The sequence below is a fragment of the Budorcas taxicolor genome, chromosome 9 (genome assembly GCF_023091745.1).
Source record: "Budorcas taxicolor isolate Tak-1 chromosome 9, Takin1.1, whole genome shotgun sequence".
NCBI lineage: Eukaryota > Metazoa > Chordata > Mammalia > Artiodactyla > Bovidae > Budorcas > Budorcas taxicolor.
Genome location: NC_068918.1, coordinates 30,389,583 through 30,407,826, shown reverse-complemented (window position 1 = coordinate 30,407,826; position 18,244 = coordinate 30,389,583). Strand labels below are relative to the sequence as shown.

General features: G+C 43.5%; 1 protein-coding gene across 4 annotated transcripts in view; it reads right to left on the bottom strand.

Moving 5' to 3' along the window:
* Positions 1–18,244, bottom strand: part of FYN (FYN proto-oncogene, Src family tyrosine kinase) — a 214,668-nt gene that overhangs the window by 30,540 nt on the left and 165,884 nt on the right. For 2 of the 4 annotated variants that reach the window (XM_052646076.1, XM_052646077.1), the window contains 7 exons: positions 13,146–13,244; positions 10,334–10,437; positions 9,230–9,379; positions 6,496–6,660; positions 3,296–3,475; positions 1,085–1,161; positions 846–999 (listed from right to left, as the gene is read on the bottom strand). In XM_052646076.1, the coding sequence (XP_052502036.1) occupies positions 846–999; positions 1,085–1,161; positions 3,296–3,475; positions 6,496–6,660; positions 9,230–9,379; positions 10,334–10,437; positions 13,146–13,244 (929 nt within the window). Of the gene's footprint in view, positions 1–845; positions 1,000–1,084; positions 1,162–3,295; positions 3,476–5,961; positions 6,118–6,495; positions 6,661–9,229; positions 9,380–10,333; positions 10,438–13,145; positions 13,245–18,244 lie in introns of all 4 variants that reach the window. The other 2 variants (XM_052646078.1, XM_052646079.1) reach the window with 2 other exon arrangements.

Below are 18,244 nucleotides of genomic sequence, written 5' to 3'. Positions count from 1 at the left end.
CCATGAAGAGCCTATGTTCCATTGCAAACTGCACACTTAATTCCACACATTTACCCTTTGACCACTGTGTAAAGTTCTGGAAGAAAGGAAGTAACCCTGGGAATTCCTTCTCCCCTATCTAGTACTCTAGAAGAACCTGAAAAGTTGTCCCACTGGAGTGGCTGTTGGTTTGAGATGTATTTTGTCTGGAGGCTGATATCTATAAATCTTCTGAAAGGGTGGAATGGAGGGGGATGATTCAAGGAAGCAGAGCTTTTCGAGTGGCTCCTGTTCTCTCCTGTTGGCCCTCTAGACCCCCTCTCTACCCGTCTTCTCCCTTCTCGGGGCCCATCTGGACTGTCAGTGGCTCCTCTGACTGCTGGCTCTAGTCGGGCTTGGCAAGAGACCTGTAGGAGGGCTGAAGAGTGAGCCTGGGCGTGACTCCCCCAGAGGCCTGTCTCAGCCAGCGGTGGTCTCCACGCACAGCTGCTCCTTCTTAGTTCTGGAGCTGTTACAAGCTCTGGGAGGCCGCATCACGCCCTGCTGGTTTTCTTAAACCCTGCCTGCGCTGTCGCAAATAACTCCTTTATTAAATTCTCCAGTGAGAGTGCCTTCTGTTTTGGCTGAGACTCTGACGGAATGATGAGCGGCTTCCTGACTGCTCTCCTGGCCTTCCACACCCTCTCCTCGAAAGCGCAGAGGGTCAACTGACCCACTACGGTCTCCCATCTGCAGTGCGGTCAGATTCCCGCCAGATCAAGAAGGAAAAACCCAGCTGAAGAATGACATTCTGAATATTTTCTGGAGGAAAGGAGGGAAGGGATGTGCAAGATGGGATCAGGAGCCTTCCTCATTCAAGCGCCCACCTTGTCTTGCCGTGTACTCATTGTCCTCGATCAACCTGGCCAATCCGAAGTCAGCGATCTTGCAAATTAGTCCATTTCCCACGAGAATGTTTGCTGACCGCAGGTCTCTGTGGATGTAATTCATGCGCTCGATGTACGCCATTCCCGCGGCAACCTGCGTAGACCGGGGAAATGCACATTACAGGTGACGCCACGGTACTCACTCGCTGGTAAATCTAAGGCAGGAATCGAGGGCCTACCTGTGCTGCCATATCCACAAGGTTTGGTAATTTCAGAGCTCTTCCTTCTCCATCTTTTAAGAAATCGAGTAAACTTCCTATGAAGAAAACATAAAGTCATTTTGGTTTCCTTTGAAAGGTCAGAATTCCCAGTGAAGGGCTGTACTTGGTTTTCTTATTAGAAGGAATGAGGTGATCAGAGGAAATGAGGCTATCAGTGAAAACAAGGTTCACACATAAAAACTGGGCAGAAAAAACCTGTGCACTGCAGGCTGCAGTTTTACCTTTTAAAAGTAAACAGTGGTGACTCCAATTCTAAGGACAACAAAAATGGGATGAAGCTAGAAGAAACAGGACTTCATAAGAAGCAGCCTTAAATGAGATTAAAGGCTGAACCACTTCAGTCTCACTCCCGACAGTCCTGCTCAAGAGTGATGTGGAGAAAACAGCACCCAGATGAGTGGTTCCCAATACGTGGTCCCGGACCAGCAAGAACGGCAACCCCTGGGGAACCAGTTGGAAACACAAACTCTCAGAACCCATCCCACATCTACAGAATCAGATGCTTGGGAGTTTTGGCCCAGAAACTTATATTTTGAGAAGCCCATTAGATCAATGGTTCCCAGTCTTTTTGGTACCAGGGACAAGCTTCTTTAAAGACAATTTTTCCATGGACTTGGGGGTGGCAGATGCTTTAGGGATGATTCAAGCACATTCCATTTATTGTGTATTTTATTTCTGTTATTATTACATCAGTTCCACCTCAGATCATCAGACATTAGCTCTCAAAGGCTGGGGACCCCTGTATTAGGTGATTCCGACATCTAGTAAAGCGTACAATCAGTGGCTCAGCTTATTGACATATTTTTAAATCAAGAAAAGGGTATCTGAGGAATACACGGTTGGGGTAGGTGGCTCCTCACATTAGATCATGGCCAATCAGGCCTTGAAAGATACCTGAAACCAAAGGCTGGAGCTTCAGAGCCAGTGTGATGACTCCGCCTAAGCAGCTCAGAATGAACACTGGGGCTGAAGCAATCATGAGCAGAGGCTGGAGGTTCATGTGATCACTGGTATTTTTTTTTCATGCTTTAATCACAAAGTTATTTACCAAATAACCAAATACAAAGGACAAACAATCTGCCAGGGAATAATTCCAAATATATTTTAATAGAAAGTACATGGAAAGGGAAAAATTGTACTGGTGTCATCTGATGTACAATGCGTTGCCTTTTAAGGCTGTTTCTTGTTTGGTTCATCTATTTTTCCAAAACAAAGTGATCTGTGGTCTTATCCCCAACAATATTGCTTTGATTAGAAAGACAAAGAGAGAGAGAAAAAGAATGAGAATATAATGTGCTCTTTAAAAGTATGTCTTTCTACATCGGATGTTTAAGAAGAGAGCTGAAGAAAAAAAAAGGTGTTGAAAAGATGGAGGCTAAACTTAACCCAGAGCTCAGTGTCTGATGTTAATTGTTCAGCCTTGCAAAAATATTTAATTTAAAAAAAATTTGTAAGAAAGTAATTTATTATTAAGATTGTTAAGCTGTGTATGCCACAAAACCTTTCATAACACAATTTCTTACTTTTATGCTTTTGTACACAAAAAGGCATTTTCAAACAAAATTTTACTGCAAAACAAGTTTTGAACCGATGTGATTAAAAAAAACTCACCCCTGATGAGGGTTTCCAACACCGTCAAGGTTGTGGTATCTTGAGTGGGGGACTCAAGACAGACAAAGGTGGTAGGAATGAGGCAGGAGAGATGAATACCTTAAAACTGTATAGCCTCATATCTTTGTTTGAAAAAAATTTAATTTTTACCATAAGCTGTACCATTCCAGATAACAGCAAATTTTTATAGCCCTCTGTATCAACGGCAACCCACTCCAGTATTCTTGCCTGGAAAAGCCCATGGGGTTGCAAAGAGTCAGACACGACTACACATGCATGCACTGATCACTCCGATACTAAAAATGAATTACTTCAGTTATGGAGAGGAGCTGGAAATCCTGACATGTGCAAAGCATGCAAAGGAATCTGGGGGTCAAACTCAAGGTCACTGTCTGTTCGTACAACGTTTTCGCCAGTGAGCACATAGTTTGTGCTTCCTGACGAAGAATGCTTGACTCATGGAGGAAGGAGGGAAAAAGCAGGCAGGGAGCTCCATTCCCCTCCCGGAGACAAGGCTGCAGGTCCCTGTGAGGGGGAGCCCGAAAGGCCCAGTCCAACCTTTATTCATGTACTCGGTGACGATGTAGATGGGCTCTTCGGACACCACGGCGTATAGCTGGACCAGTTTGTCGTGCTTCAACTTCTTCATGATCTGCGCCTCCTCAAGGAATGATTCAGGGGACATTGTGCCTGGTTTAAGAGTCTTTATGGCTACTTTTGTGTTTCCATTCCAGGTACCTGCAGACACCCCATAATAGTAAGTCAAACCAAAGATCCTCTTTGGATGGGAAAAAAACCTTTTTAATGAGTAGTTATTTGTATAAAGTTAGATTTTAAGTTTAAAGAAAACTTAATAGAGTTGTTGTTGTTGAACAAAGACAATCAAATGCAAGGACTCTGTCAAGTATTTTCAACAGGAAAATTGTGTTTACTTACAGGCTATGTCATGGTTTACAAGTCTTTAAAAATTTTTCGTATTTTGATATATATCACTTTCCTTTTCTGGTTCAGCCACGTGATCACAAATTTGTATCAAAAGCTCTAGATACTTCATTTTTTTTCCTTCTAGTAGTTTTTGAGATATGATTGATATATGGCACTGTATCAGTTTAAGTTGTAAAGCATAATGATTTAATTTACATACATCATGGAGTGACTATTACAGTTAAGTTTAGTGAAATCCATCATCTCAGATAGATACAAACTTAAATACAAATAAATTTTTTTCTTGTGATGAGAATTCTTGGGATTTATCCCCTAAACAATTTTCATAGATAATATACAGGATGTTAATTATATTTACTTAGCATGTAGTACATTAGATCACTGGTACTTTCTGGATACTTCTTTATAAGGATGAACTTCTAGGGGTTAGAACAGGACTGGCCTTCAGTGGCCATCCAATAGCCGTCCCTTAGACAGGAGGATGAGCATGGAAGAAATGACATTAAGTCCTATTTTCTGGGATGTGCCATTTTAAAACATATGACACCACACTAAGCAAGTTTGGAAATTACGTCTAGACTTTCAGTTGTCAGCCGGGGATGAGCTACTTGACTGAGTCCTTGAGAAGTTGAGCTAAATGTGCTGAGAAGTATTGGCAAGAAGCTTTTGGTCTACTTGCCAATACTTCAACCACAAAAAGAAAATTCCTCAAGTTTACTGATGGTCAGCCACAGGAACAATGATTTCTATTAGACTGGAAAAATTAAACAGCAGCTAAGAGGGAAAAGAAATGTTTAAAACTTCACATGTGTAAAATAATCTAGGAGTTTCAGAGGCGAGCCTGGTTTGAGCCTCATCATTTACCTCATCTGTAAAATATAGAAATGGAACTGGATTATCTTTCCAGTCTCTTTTAGCACCAAAATTTAAAGAAACCCCACTAAATCCTATGTGTATCCATTATTAGTCCTATGACTTTGAATTAAAACTATAAGGTAAACTGAAAAATCTACTAAGTTAGATTATATCATTTTCTATTTGGAAAAGAAGGCTGGTTTAAATTAACTTTACATTGAATATAATTAATCCTAGAACTAAAAGATTCTATAAATTGGAACAAGTCTTGTCATCCTGTTAAAAACATGGTTCATATAATCACAACATGCAACCCAGAAAAATGTAAATTATCAAAGGATAAGTGCCTTAAAAAAGAGTTCATTGAAATCTTATAGAAAACTGACCACTAAACATAAATGGGAAATCTGACAACTAGCAAGTGGTCTGTGTGAGTGTTTTAGCATCCCTGAAATTTTAACAGTGAGATCATCCTCTCTAATATCACCTGGTTACCTAGATAACCTTCCATCCTGATCCTGAGAGTTAGATTCCAGATAGAGACAGACACAATAAGTCGACTCGGAAAGCGATTATATTAATAATGATAATACTTACTATAATGGCATATACATACTCATCCACGTGTGTATCTGAGGCGGGGTGTCTCTCTCTCCCTCTCTCTATATGTAGTACTTACTAGTTGTTAAGTCCCATTCTAAGCGCTTTAACTGCATTAAACCTTTTAATGCAGATCACACCTAAGTACCTACACCCACACAAATCAACAGGTACCAACCTATGCTTTTGCTTTTAAGTAATGTTGCTTTCAATTGCATCTAGGAAAGTAAGAAGCAGGATTCCATAAGCAGCAGCATGGCCTTATTGATAGATGTTTCTGGGTGTTTTAAAGCAGTGGGGAAGGCCAGAGAAGTTGGCCTGGCCAAAGAGAACCAAATTAAGAGAGAAGAACGCGTGTCTACCAAGTACCTGCCGTTTGCCGTGGAGATATACTATGCCATATCACCCTCAAGGTAATCCTATGAAGTAGGTATTATTTCAGTTTTACAGATGAGGTAACTGAGGTTCAAAGAGATGAAACAAGCCCCATGCCCATGGTTAATCAGCTGGAAAAGATTCAAATCCAGGCTACTGAGGAAAAAAGCCCATGGTCTTTTCCTACATTAGCCCATCTGTAGAATCTTACCTTCCCACATCTTAGGAAGAGGAAACATCATTCTTACTGTACTGGTTTTCTGTTCTGTGTGCCTTAATTAACCACATGAAGCAAGATGGGAGGGAATAACCTGAATGGCCTGTAACCATCTAGCCATCCAGGTCAAGCATCTTGGTCCCACCAGCTGTGTGTGTGTGTGTGTGTGTTGAAAATCACCTTTTAGCTGGCTTTGAGATGCAGCCAAAACTAAATGTGCCCTCTGCCTTACCAAGCCACACTTCAGCGAAACACCCCTGACCCAGCTTCTTCTCCAGATTCAGGGAATCACGTGCAACTTCCCAAGCATCTTTAGACAATCCAGAAGTTTGTGGGGTACAACTCGATGCAATCACAGTTAAGTTAAAACACAAACCATCAGCTTTCTCTACAGGAAAGGGAATTAATAAAGAAAACACAGTCCTTATAATCCATAATCATGCATGCACTAGAAAAGATGGGAGGTGACGGGCCCTTTAGGGCGACACTGTTCATTTTGCCAACATCTGCAGTTGGAAATGAAGGGATTTGGTGCAGGCTAGAATATTCCTTGTACCATTTCCTGGTTTATGAATTGAGGCTCATATAATAGTATCATTTGAGCCATCTGCCAATCTTAATCAGAATTCTGAAATCAAAATCCAAATTATTCATAATTCATATTCTCTTCCTGGCCGAAAAGTCTTTATTTTCACCTTCCATCTTTGATGTTTGGGACTTCCCCAAACGAGCAAGCTAGTAATAGAGTAATTGAGGCTTGGCATACCCATCCATACTTCCCCAAACTGCCCATTTCCCAGTCTCTTGATCAACTGCAGGGATTCTCGAGGGATTTCCCAGACATCTTTGGTTTTGACAGACAGATCGGTAAGCCGTGGCATCCCTTTGTGACAGGGAACTACTAGGCGGCAGCAGAGGCCTGCGGCTCTCTCTGACGGAGCGAGGACAGCGGCGGGAGAGGAAGAGAAAAGCAAACACGTGAAACAACACTTACAGGGGCACAAACCCAGCCAGCGCACAGTGTTACTCAGAACAGTGCTGTGTCAGCAGAGAACTACACACGTGTTGGAAGATTAGACACCACACACTGAAATGTGCTCGCTGGAAGCAGAACAGAAGACGTTTTGGATTTCGATGACTGCGTACACCCAGGTCTAGTATAGTCTATACAAAGATACAGGTTCAGGCTGCTTTGGTGTCTGTGCTTACGAAATAAGAAAAATGTTTTCAGCCCAGCGTGCTAATAACATGTCTTCTGAAACTCTGCAGATAACCTCGACTGATTTCAAAAGGTGCATTTGAACCACAGAATGTCAGCACAACTGTCTTTTGCTGGTGTCTCATATCAAGGGCGTGGGGACTCTCTTTGCTATGAATATACTTAAAATTGTAGCTTCGGTACAGGCTTCTCGTACAGAACGTCAGACTATTATAAACAAGTAAGGCTGGAGATCACACCTGGCGAGGGAAAAAAGAGGTCCTATTTCTCTAGTGATTTCTCTGACAATTTGAACTGACTCTATTCTGCCAGTCAGCTACTCTTGCTTCTTTGAAATCTTCCATTAAAAAAAAAATCTTTATAACAGTCTCCGATGTATAATTTAGGAGTCTGGCTTGAAAGGAGAAAGCATGGGAACTAAAATTTGCAGAAACTCAAGGATGTGAGAGAACTCTATTTCCTATGAAAAAGAGGAAGGAAAAAAGTCATTATCACTTATAGGTTATTTGGAGGATTTTTCCCTTTTCTTCTCTCTCTCTTTAAAGTCTTTTAGACTGCAGCAGTGCTAAGGGGAAATTGTCTAAATGCCAAGCTGAACATCGGTCAGGTGAGAACGCTGACAATGGACAGGGACTCAGGCAGTGACGAAAGCTGCAGAGAGCCTGGCCTGAGCTGGCCACGCCCCAGTGGAGGCCCCTCTGCTCAAGGGACACAGAATGCAGTGCTGTCGCTTTTGCTCCAGGAACCAGCTGCAAGTTCCTTTTCATTCCTTTCTTTTTGACAGAATCAGGTTCTCAGACATTTAGGCAGGAAATTATTTATGTGTCAACATTTCAAAGGCATTTTATTGTGTGAGGGAGAGAAAGAGGCAAGGGGAGAAGCCAATATAAAAACAAATCTGTCTTGAGATGGATTTTTTTTTCTTTTTTGAGATTAAAAAGTGTCTATTGCTCCTCACATCCCTTCTCTCCTTCCAGCTTTATGATGTTATTAAGGTGCCCTTTCCAACACAATATTTTCAAACGATCCAAGCCCTGGGGATCCAGCTGACGTCTGGCTGTAATGAAATATATTTAGGCATTTGAGAGATCCTTACACATGTGGGTATTTTGAGCACGTCCTTTAATCTCAGGGAGATATTTTGCTTCATTTCTCCTAAGTATTTCATTAGAATCCACACCAATGAAAGTGACCCCCTCCCCTAATCAACAAGCTTGGCAAGTGTCGTTAATGTTTTTTCATTTGCTCTTTAGTGCCCAGGATCAATAGACAGATATTTCTTAGTGCCATTTTCAAGAAACTGCCTTTTTTGGTGCTAAACAATAATACACACATATTTTTAAATGAATGAGCATAGGGCAATAGTGGAAGTCAAGCCATGTAGTATTTTGGAGTCTTGTCATTATCCTAAAGAATAACAAAAAATGTACATATGGGTCACATAAAAACTATTGGGTTATAGACCTCTATCTGGACATGCATATGTCTATCCACTGGTGTGTATATATTGATATAGTGGGGTTGACTTGCTAATCTAGGAAAGAAAGCAGTCATTTTAACAACTGCATGTACAATCACCCTCTTTAATAAAATGTACAAATCACACACCTAAACACCTAATAATTATGTTTCTAGGAACAACAGACTGATGGTGATGTCTGGGTGTTAGGACAGAGATTGATCTACTACTTAAAAGTTTAATTTAATACAATAGCTGTAACAGCTCTAGGAGCTGTGGGTCATATACATCTAAGTCTAGTTAGTAAACGGAAGCATTGGTGGGGAAGTAGGAATGAGAAATGGATGGCGAAAGTCATCTAGCGTATGCGTGCGCAGCCCTTCCTGCTGAGGGAAGTGATGGTAGGAACACACCACCCCCTCTAGGAGGCCCCATGGATGGAAGTTCCCCCAGAGACAGCACCTTCTTCCTTTCACAGCTTCCAAACTATATATACTGCAGGGGAGCAGGAAGCGATAACTTCCAAGGATTTAAAGACGAAGACGAAAAAACAAACAGCTTTTAGAATTTAACCTATTGCTTTCTAGCTGGGGAACGAGAATGGTCTGTATTTTGACAAACATATGGAACTAACAATAACTGTGAAGGTAAAAATAGTGAGAACCTATTCGGCCAAGCCTCATCTTGAGAGCCTAGCAAAGAAGACTATTTTCCTAGTGCCTTTGCGATATATTTGCTATACTACTTTCCCTTTTCCCACTCTTTCCTCACTCCCTCCCTCCAGCATCCAAATGGTTAGTAGCCAGTTAGAATTCACCTTACCTGAGTAATGTTGTACGAGCTGCTGAAGGGTTTCAAACTGGGCCCGGGTGGTAATATAGTATCCACCGTTGTCAAGTTTGCGAATTTTATAATGCTTGACATGGTCTCCTTTCATATCATCCCAGTCACGGATAGAAAGTGAATAGGCACCTGGGAGACGTGCAAAGCATCAGCAGCTCCAATCATTTTGAATGCCAATTTCTTTTTGGGGGACTCATTTACTTAGAGTATTCTGATTGATAATTATCAAGAGGAGACATACACACCACACACACACATCCATTCAGCAACATAGGAAGAAAATAATTTTTTCCTGCTAATGTCAGAAGACATTAGTAATAAAATGATTCTACCGTTGGGAATGAAAGCTCCCTGGATTTTTTTTTTCTACGAGAAGTCCATTCAGTATACTTGTACTGGTGAACTCGGCATAGACCCAGCTCCCCCAGGGCAAGATAAGGGAAGCACAGATGCTCATGGCCGAGACTGCTGTCCTAGTCTGGGTTATCCACGGAGCATCACCAAGTCAGGGGTGGTGTGTACTGAAAGAAATCTAAGGGCTGATTCTCTAGAAGGGAGCTTCCGATTCTTGCTTCACAACACTTTTCACAGGAGCAGATAACCAGTAGTGTGGTTGTTCAGGCTAGAAGGCCACTGCTGTTTCCTTGGCCTAGCTCCTCTAATGAGTTGTTAAATAATGAGAAGCAAATGGAGGAAGAGAAGTTCTCGGTTGTGGAAAAAAAAGAAATGAAAAAAACAAAACAAAACAACCTGTGTGATGGGCGCCTGAGGAACTAAGAGTTTCAGAAAATCCTAATTCTAAAGGACTTCTGAACGCTCTGTGATCTTGTGTGCCTGGAGGGGAGAAGCAGCCCAGCCCCTGTTTCGGGAGGAAGGCCTTGGTTTCCAGCCTCTGTAGTCCTTTCGGAACTGTCTGCAGTTCTAGAGCCTGGAGGGGAATAACTGAAAATAGGACTCTGCTAGCGAGGCAGAGAGGATATGTGCCATTTAAAAATCCTTGTACGTTAGAGATAAGCCTTTCATCCCCTCTGACTAATCCACAGATTTGAATGACAAGCCAACGCCTTCAACTCGTTATCTTACCTTTGGTGGTTTCACTCTCACGGATAAGAAAGGTACCCCGTGGGTTTCCAAAGGACAAAAGCTGTCGCTCAGCATCTTTCCGGCCGAGTTTTCCAAAGTACCACCTGTAAATGAGATCAAGGGAAGGAGACATTGTCTACCGATCATCTGCCAAAGTGGTACAGTGCCCATGCTTCCTCCTCACCTCCAAGTTCCTCCTTAGCCTCCCCCGTGTGTTTTTCCTAGCTTCATCTAGCTCCCTTTCAATCTATTCCTGATTCCATCCCTAATCCACCCCTTTCATGCCTGAAAAACAATCAGATTTGAATCGCAGGTTATTTTTCTTCCTTCCAGAGATGATGGGAAACCGGTGGCTTTATGATGCAAGTATCGCCTGCATGAACAAAAAGGAAAAACCCCAGACCTTGTTTTGAAATGGCAGCTGCAGGACACCCTGCCCATGAGCTTCTACAAGACCCTGGATTTTTGAGCATTATTACAACCCTTGGCAAATAACAAAACACAGTCTTAGTGTACATAAAGATCATTAATCAAGCATTAAAAAAAAAAGCCCATTGGAATGGCTAAACAGTATTTTCAGTAGCTTCCTACCTATAGGAACTCTGAAAGAAAGAGGTCAAGACTATCCCTCATTTGAGACGACTGCTGTCCCCGGATGCCTGTGACTCTTGTCTTCCAGCTCAGCAGCAGGAAGGACCTGGTAAGAGGCATCTTCTGAGTGGTGGTGCTGCGACCTGCCACACGTGATCTCTGGCACAGCGGCAGGCCCGCGTTACTATGCACAGTCAACCAGCTCAGCCTTAAAAACGGCTCGGTGTCACAGACGTGTTCCTCCTCTCCCTGTAATATCACTCCCGTGCCACTTCAGGAAGAGTTGCATCAAGTCGCCTCCTGGCCTTCCTTCTTCATCTTGCACCTCCCCCCATACTCTCCAGCCGTAAGCCCAGCCTGACAATTGGGTAATGTTTCTGCACTAGATGCTGGGTGAGCAGCAGGTGCTTCTAGAGCCCCAGGGAGAACTTGGTGGCACTCCATTGGAATCTGTGCACAGGGACAATTTTTAGAATGTTTGACTGTGAAAGAATCCAGTTTCTAAAATGAAGTTTCAATTCATTATACATGAACACAGCTATTATGTGTTCACTGTCAAGTTCTTTTGTGAATGAGCGAGCTTCCCTGAAGATAAGAAAAGACACACTGCATGCCAGCTCCTTTGTGACTTTTAAAGGCACAAGACTGCAACAATCCTAACCTTGTGCTAGGGGCTATAAAAGGAACTACAGCAATGATTTGTGGGAAATGATTTTCCAGATTTGTATCAATAACCCAATTAAAATGCAGTGTAAACCTGAACAGTGGTGAAAAGAGAACCATTAGAACAATAGACTGTACTAAGGCAATCGTATTTTAAGATAATGGTAATAAACCGCACATGTAAAACCATGGGTATTATTTTTTAAATGTTATTTTCTTCTTTAAAAAACTATTACAAACATAACTTAAACGTATATTGGATAGATTCCCAGTTCAGTCAAAGTAATGGTATATTTTGGTGGCATCTTTTATTCTGAAAGAACACAGAGATGTTTGCAAACCTGCCCTAAAATAATGATTCAGGGCAGATTCCTTTATTCACTGATGATGAAACACACTCTCTGAGAGCAAAAAGGAGCTCAGAGTCACTGAATCTTCCACAGTGGAACACAGAACAGATCTTCCTAGAGGAGACACAGGGGAATTAAAGACAAGCAAGCCATCCCACAGGGGAGTCTAGCTGTCCCTGCAGTGCTGACATAAGCGCCGGGCATGTTAAACATCAGAGCCAAAGCGTGGACTCCGGGGCCGACTCTTCTCAGTAACCTTGCTGGAAAGTCAGAACTGCCTCCGGCAGCAGATGCAGGTCCCCTAGGTATCGGGGCAGTGTGGTGGGCGGTGGGGGAAGGCCCAGCTCCCACGTTCGGGAGATCCTGATCCACCTCCCTCGCCCTCAGTTCAGAAGGGAGGGCCGCCATACAAGCCATCCTCACAGCTCTCAGCTTTGGAAATGCCCACGAATCCCCACAGGCCAGGGGGAGGAACTAGGGTCACTCCTTCTGGGATATTCCCTCAGCCCATCGACCATCTTCTGAAACCGCTATCAGTGAAATCCTTGCACTAACTGCTAGTCACGATTTGAGAAAGAAGCCACCTGAGACTCCATGTCAAAGCAAAGGACCATTTGAAGTGCGTGACCACGGGGCTTGCTGAGTGGCAGGACACATTGCACATGAGTTACTCCTACCTGGGGTGTGAACGGTATGCCTTTCCAGCACCCCTTTAACACCCGTGTACGCTGAGGAGAAAAATCTCAAATTGATCTTGAACGATTACTTACACCTCCCTTTCTCTCTGTCTCCATCCCTCCTTTCTTCCTTCCCCTCCCCTCTTTTCTTCAGCAGACTGCAGGCTTAGATCCTGGAGTGGCCAGTAATGCAGGCTCTAGGTAGAATTTCATCACGTTCTTACGGTTATTTCTATATATGGCAAGTAATACTGGGTTTTCATTTGAGGTGCTACTATAAAGTTTCTTCTCGAAATAAATGTTTTTAAAACGTGAGCAGGCTTTAAGAAAAACATTAAGTTAATCAGGGTACAAGCATTACGCAATGGGGCAAAAACCACGGCATAGAGCCCGAAGGTCACAGCACCGCCACATCCGCTCCCCGCTTAATGGCTCCAGGGAACTGCTTCTTCCTCTTGCACAAGGTTAATGAATTTATCAGGGCAACTAACTTGGAAAAGCAAGTAGTTAAGAGAAAACAGCAAAACGTACTCTTCTGCCTGGATGGAGTCAACTGGAGCCACATAATTGCTGGGAATGTAACCCGTCTCTCCAGTTGTCAAGGAGCGCGCTTCCCACCAATCTCCTTCCCTGGAGGAAAAAAAAAAGAGAAAAGGAAGTGAATATGTCCACCAGTTCAGTGTTCTGCAGTCACAGGCTCGGTGTAGTGGGGGCATATGACCACCTTCTAGTCATTCTACTACCTGATTTTTCCAAACAACTCCCACACAGCTTTCTGCCAGGATCGAATGTGTGCAATCCACATTAGCTGGGAGAGGAGTCCAGCTTTGTCTGTCACCTCTCGCTTTGTTTATGAATTCAGAATGTATGACCCTTCACGAGGGAGCACTGATGGGGAAGAGGGCATATGGCTTGGTGCGTGCTAAGTTATTTCAGTTGTGTCCGACTCTTTGCAACGCTATGGACTGTAGCCCACCAAGCTCCATGGGACTCTCCAGGTAAGAATGCTGGAGTGCGTTGCCATTTCCTACTCCAGGGGATCTTCCTGATGCAGGGATCGAACCTCTGTGGCTTATGTCTTCTGCGCTGGCAGGCAGGTTTTTTTTTTTTTTTTGCCACTAGCACCGCCCAGGAAGTCCCTTTGGCTTGGTAAGTGTCTCCAACTTGGAGGGGAAGGGAACTCAATCACTGCCTACTTAAGGAAAACATTGTACCAACAACAAAATCGTAATTATGTGAAGTGAGGGATGTGTTAACCAACCTTCTTGTAGTAAACATTTCACAACATACATCTGTCAACCCATCACATTGCACACCTTAAACTTATACAATGTCATATTTCCAATTATATCTCAACAAAGCTGGGAGAAAATAAAGGATGCGCTGATTGTGCTAATTTGGCTAACAGTCTCTACTTCATCCCCAGCGTCCTGGTACCTCTATGCAGGCCACTGGCTTTAACGTTATTTTGTCAGCTAGTAAATGATTTGAAAGAAAGAAAGGAAAAAGGGAGAAGGGGACAGACAGACAGCAGACAGACACTGTAGTTGCATGTGTGTGTCTGTGTGTTTAGTCGCTCAGCGATGTCTGACTCTTTGTGACCCTATGGGCTGTAGCCCGCCAGGCTCCTCTGTCCACGGGATTCTCCAGGCAAGAGTACTGGAGAGGCTTGCCATTTTCTACTTCAGGGGATCTTCCTGACCTGGGGATCGAACATGTATCTCTTGAGTCTCCTGAACTGGCAGGTGAATTCTTTACCACTGTATCACCTGGGAAGCCCTTCATAGTTATATATCATTTCAGAAAGGTGGCCTGTTAGGAGGCCCAATAAAGGATGCAGGCTCTCTGAATATCTGCCTTGTTTGCTTTCAAGAAAATGGGTAGAAGAATAAAGCTTACAGTGGGTTATAACTTGCTCATACATTTTCACTCTGAGGTTATTTCATCAGGTATTGACAGCACTGGCCCGAGTCTGGGGGGCAGGGGAGGAAGGGTGGGTGCAGCTGTGTGGGCGCAAGTGCAGCGGGAGGAAAAGACCTCGCTAAGAGGCTGAGAGTCTTAGTCTCAGCACTTCAGCCCGGTGTCTCAGCCACAGCATGGCCTCATCTGTGGGGCGCTCCGTGCTGTGGGCAGACGGACGGAAAGGGGGACGTGAAACACGACTCAGCTTGAGGCAAATGAATAGATGGAATGGTCAGAGTTCATACGATCAGACTCACACAGCTGCACGTGACAGAGAGCACGGGTGGAGCAGAGTGTGCGCCTCCGCCTCCATCAACAAAGGTCAGTGTGTATGTGGGGCTGTAGCTCTGACACGGACGGTGTCACAGAGCCCTCCACGAGACTGTGGTCAAGAGCGGGAGGAGCAAGGGAGGACCCAACTGCCCCTGAGCAGATGGAGGCCTCCCAGACTTTTGATCACCAGATGCCCAGCACCTTCTCTCTTGCCTTTTTTGGTCCTTGGAGGAAGCACGGGCAATTCCAGGCTGTTTGTTTGTTTGTTTGTTTGAAATCACTTTTTCACTGACCTGTGTGTCAAAGCCCTCCGACAGGGAAGAGAAATGTTGGCTCCGGACCCTGGTCAGGATCCTCCCCAGATGGATGCAATTAGGTGGAGGATGACCAGCCTCTGTGTTAAACGCAAGTTTCACTCTGTGACCCAGCCTCTAAAGCCTGACCCTGAGCAAGGTGATGATGAGCAGCCACTCCAGACAGGATTTCACACGACAGACAGATGGTGACAAGCCCATCGGTGCTACAGGTGCAGCTGTGGGAAGTGTCAGGTGGCACAAGCCACACAGAAGGGCTCACAAGCAAACAGGGTGCTAGCAAAGCCTTTAAAAAACTGATGTTCGAATTAGTTTTTCAGTCTTTCATTACTCTATTAAATTTAAACAAAGCAATCAAAAGAGGGAGATCGTTGCACCCAGAAATTCCTTTATTAATAATTTTAAATTGAGTTCAAGGAGTAATTTATGCATCCCAAAGACTACAGGTACACCTGTGAACCTGTGAACCCCTGTGAACCCACCACCCCACTTAAGAACTAGACTGGTGCTGGCTGTGTGGAATCTACCCTGTGCAGCTCCCCGAGCTTGTCCCTCTGCCTTGCAGGTTCAAATTATGACATTACAATTGTTAACACTGTAACAGTCTGTATTGGTTTCATTTCTACATCTGTCAAGGGAAATGAGTGCAGTTGTAAGGACATCATCTAAGAACATATGTGGAAGTTTATTTTTTTCTTTGCACACTGCATGTGTTTAAGGAAACTGCTTTGGAGCCATTATCATGTTAATGCGGTGACATTTACCGCTCTGAACTTCCACTAGATGGAGACATTTCATTATAGAAAATAACAGTACATATCACTTCCAGGCTTTCTTCTCTTTCTCTGTGCTTCCCACCACACACACACACCTGGGAAATCTCCCAAACAGTAAGGAAAATATTAAGTACTTGCAGCAGAGGCTTATTTATTTTTTACTGTAAAATAACCTTTATTGAGTTAGTTCTAATTGATTTGAATTTAGAAAAAAAAAAAGTCGATACTATCAATTTTCAGGTACATGGAAATGTCATCTGGGACAGGAAACCAATATACTTTGCTCCAAGTTGTGACAAGCCCAGCCTTATCCAGGTGATCAAATTCTTTCCATTTCAAATCGAGCATTAACTATCTCATTTTGGTTTTGGCACCTAAATAGTTTAGCACTGATTAGAATCCAACTATCAGATCATTCTAAAGTCAGGTATTAGGAATTCATGATTTTCTCTTGAACGACTCTATTAATCTCACAAAGGTTTTCAGTTACTCGAGAAGCTGAGAAAGATAAAATCCTTTTCTTTTTTCGAGGCCATCTAGGGTCACTTTCCCCACCACAGGAGATGACAAGGACACAATGTAGTAACTCACATGTTGTGCCCAGACAGGCTGGTGTAGACTCAAGATAGCAAAAGGACCCTTCTGAGCAGATGAATGAATCATGTTTTAATACACTGGAAGCCCAATTCACTTACAAATAAATAACATACTCCATACAAATTATTCAGCTTGATTTAGGAAAACAGGATCTTTACTAGGTTACTTTTTCTTTCTTTGAGTTACCATGAGTAATTAGTATTATTAAAACTGCATTTCTTTAAACAGTTCTTACAGTCCAGTTATTTCATTAATTTAAGAGTTGGTGAGATTTTTCTTCAACTGTTATCTTGCTCTGATTCAAATACATGATTTAACCCTTGGCTCTGGTTTAGAATAGAAATTTCCATCACAGCTTCCCCTCTTGCTCTAGTTTAAACACATATTAAAAGAACCTCTTCCCATTCTCCAGAGCTGCTCAGAGGGCTTGTGGTCCCAGGAGCTGGGAGTTTGGAGCCCCGATGGAGCCAGGAAATGACATTTGCAAACAGAAGTCAGCCTTGATCTATGGAGCTTTGGCGCATTATTATTATAAATGCTGGATTCTTTCTAAATTTGGTCACCACCCATCTTACTCTCACAGAGCATATCCATAACAGTTTGGTCAAAAGCTTACATGGGCTCTAAACCAGATTTCTTCTTATTACAATGAAAAGAACTTTAAAGGAGTCACTACTGTAGGCCATGGGGGCTTCCCAGGTGGGTCAGTGACAAAGAATCCACCAGCCAATGCAGAAGTGGGTTTGATCCCTGGGTTGGGAAGATCCCCTGGAGGAGGAAACGGCAACCCACTCCAGTATTCTTGCCTGGAAAATTCCATGGACACAGGAGCCTGGAGGGCTACAGTCCGTGGGGTTGCAAAGAGCTGGACACAACTATTGACAGCACCCTAGGCCACGAGCACTGTTCCACTCTGTAAAACATTGATTATATTTTAGAGTTGCTGTTTCTGGTGGTACAGCAGTAGTCATGAAATGCAAAAATAGGAATAAAACAGGTGAATTCTGTATTCAAAAACGGATCAAGTTTAGTAATGTCTGAACACCCTGCACGGAGCACCTACACCGGTCAGGGAGGGGCCTCTCCCCCCCGTGGTGGGAGGCAGTGCCACCAGCTCGGGCCAGGGGCACAGCCACACAAGCACATCACACGGTTTACGCTGCACCTTAAAACACGAAAGCCTGCCCGGAGGCCTTCAGATTCTGCCTCTGGACAGGGAAAGGAGTGGGAGGACCCACGCTGGGAGGTGTGGCAGCTGCCCCAGGGAGAACACAGCCCTGTCCCTCCCTGTCTTTCAAGGGATGGGAGCCAGGGCCCCAGGAGAGGCTGGGGAAGGGGAGGGAGACGCACGCCATCTGGTTCTGCATTACTGCTTTGTTCTTCCGTCACCATCTTCCCTTCCCTGTTATTACCCTTGACTTCAGCATATTGTGTTTGTTACAAAAACTTTATTTTCAACGCTCCATAACCTTGAAAAAGGGCATTTAAATGGCACATAGGATGAGAAATTCCACTGGCAAGAAGGAAGAACATTAAAGGGGAAAAAAAATCCTTTGTAATATTGTCTTCTAAGGGAATGGGGTCAGAGCCTCAAATGCCTTCTGTAAACATTAAAGACCACGCATGCAAATCACGAAATATAGATTGAGGTAGATCGGATCTTCCTCGAGTGTTTCTCCAAAATTCCAATCAGAAGCCATTCCAGATC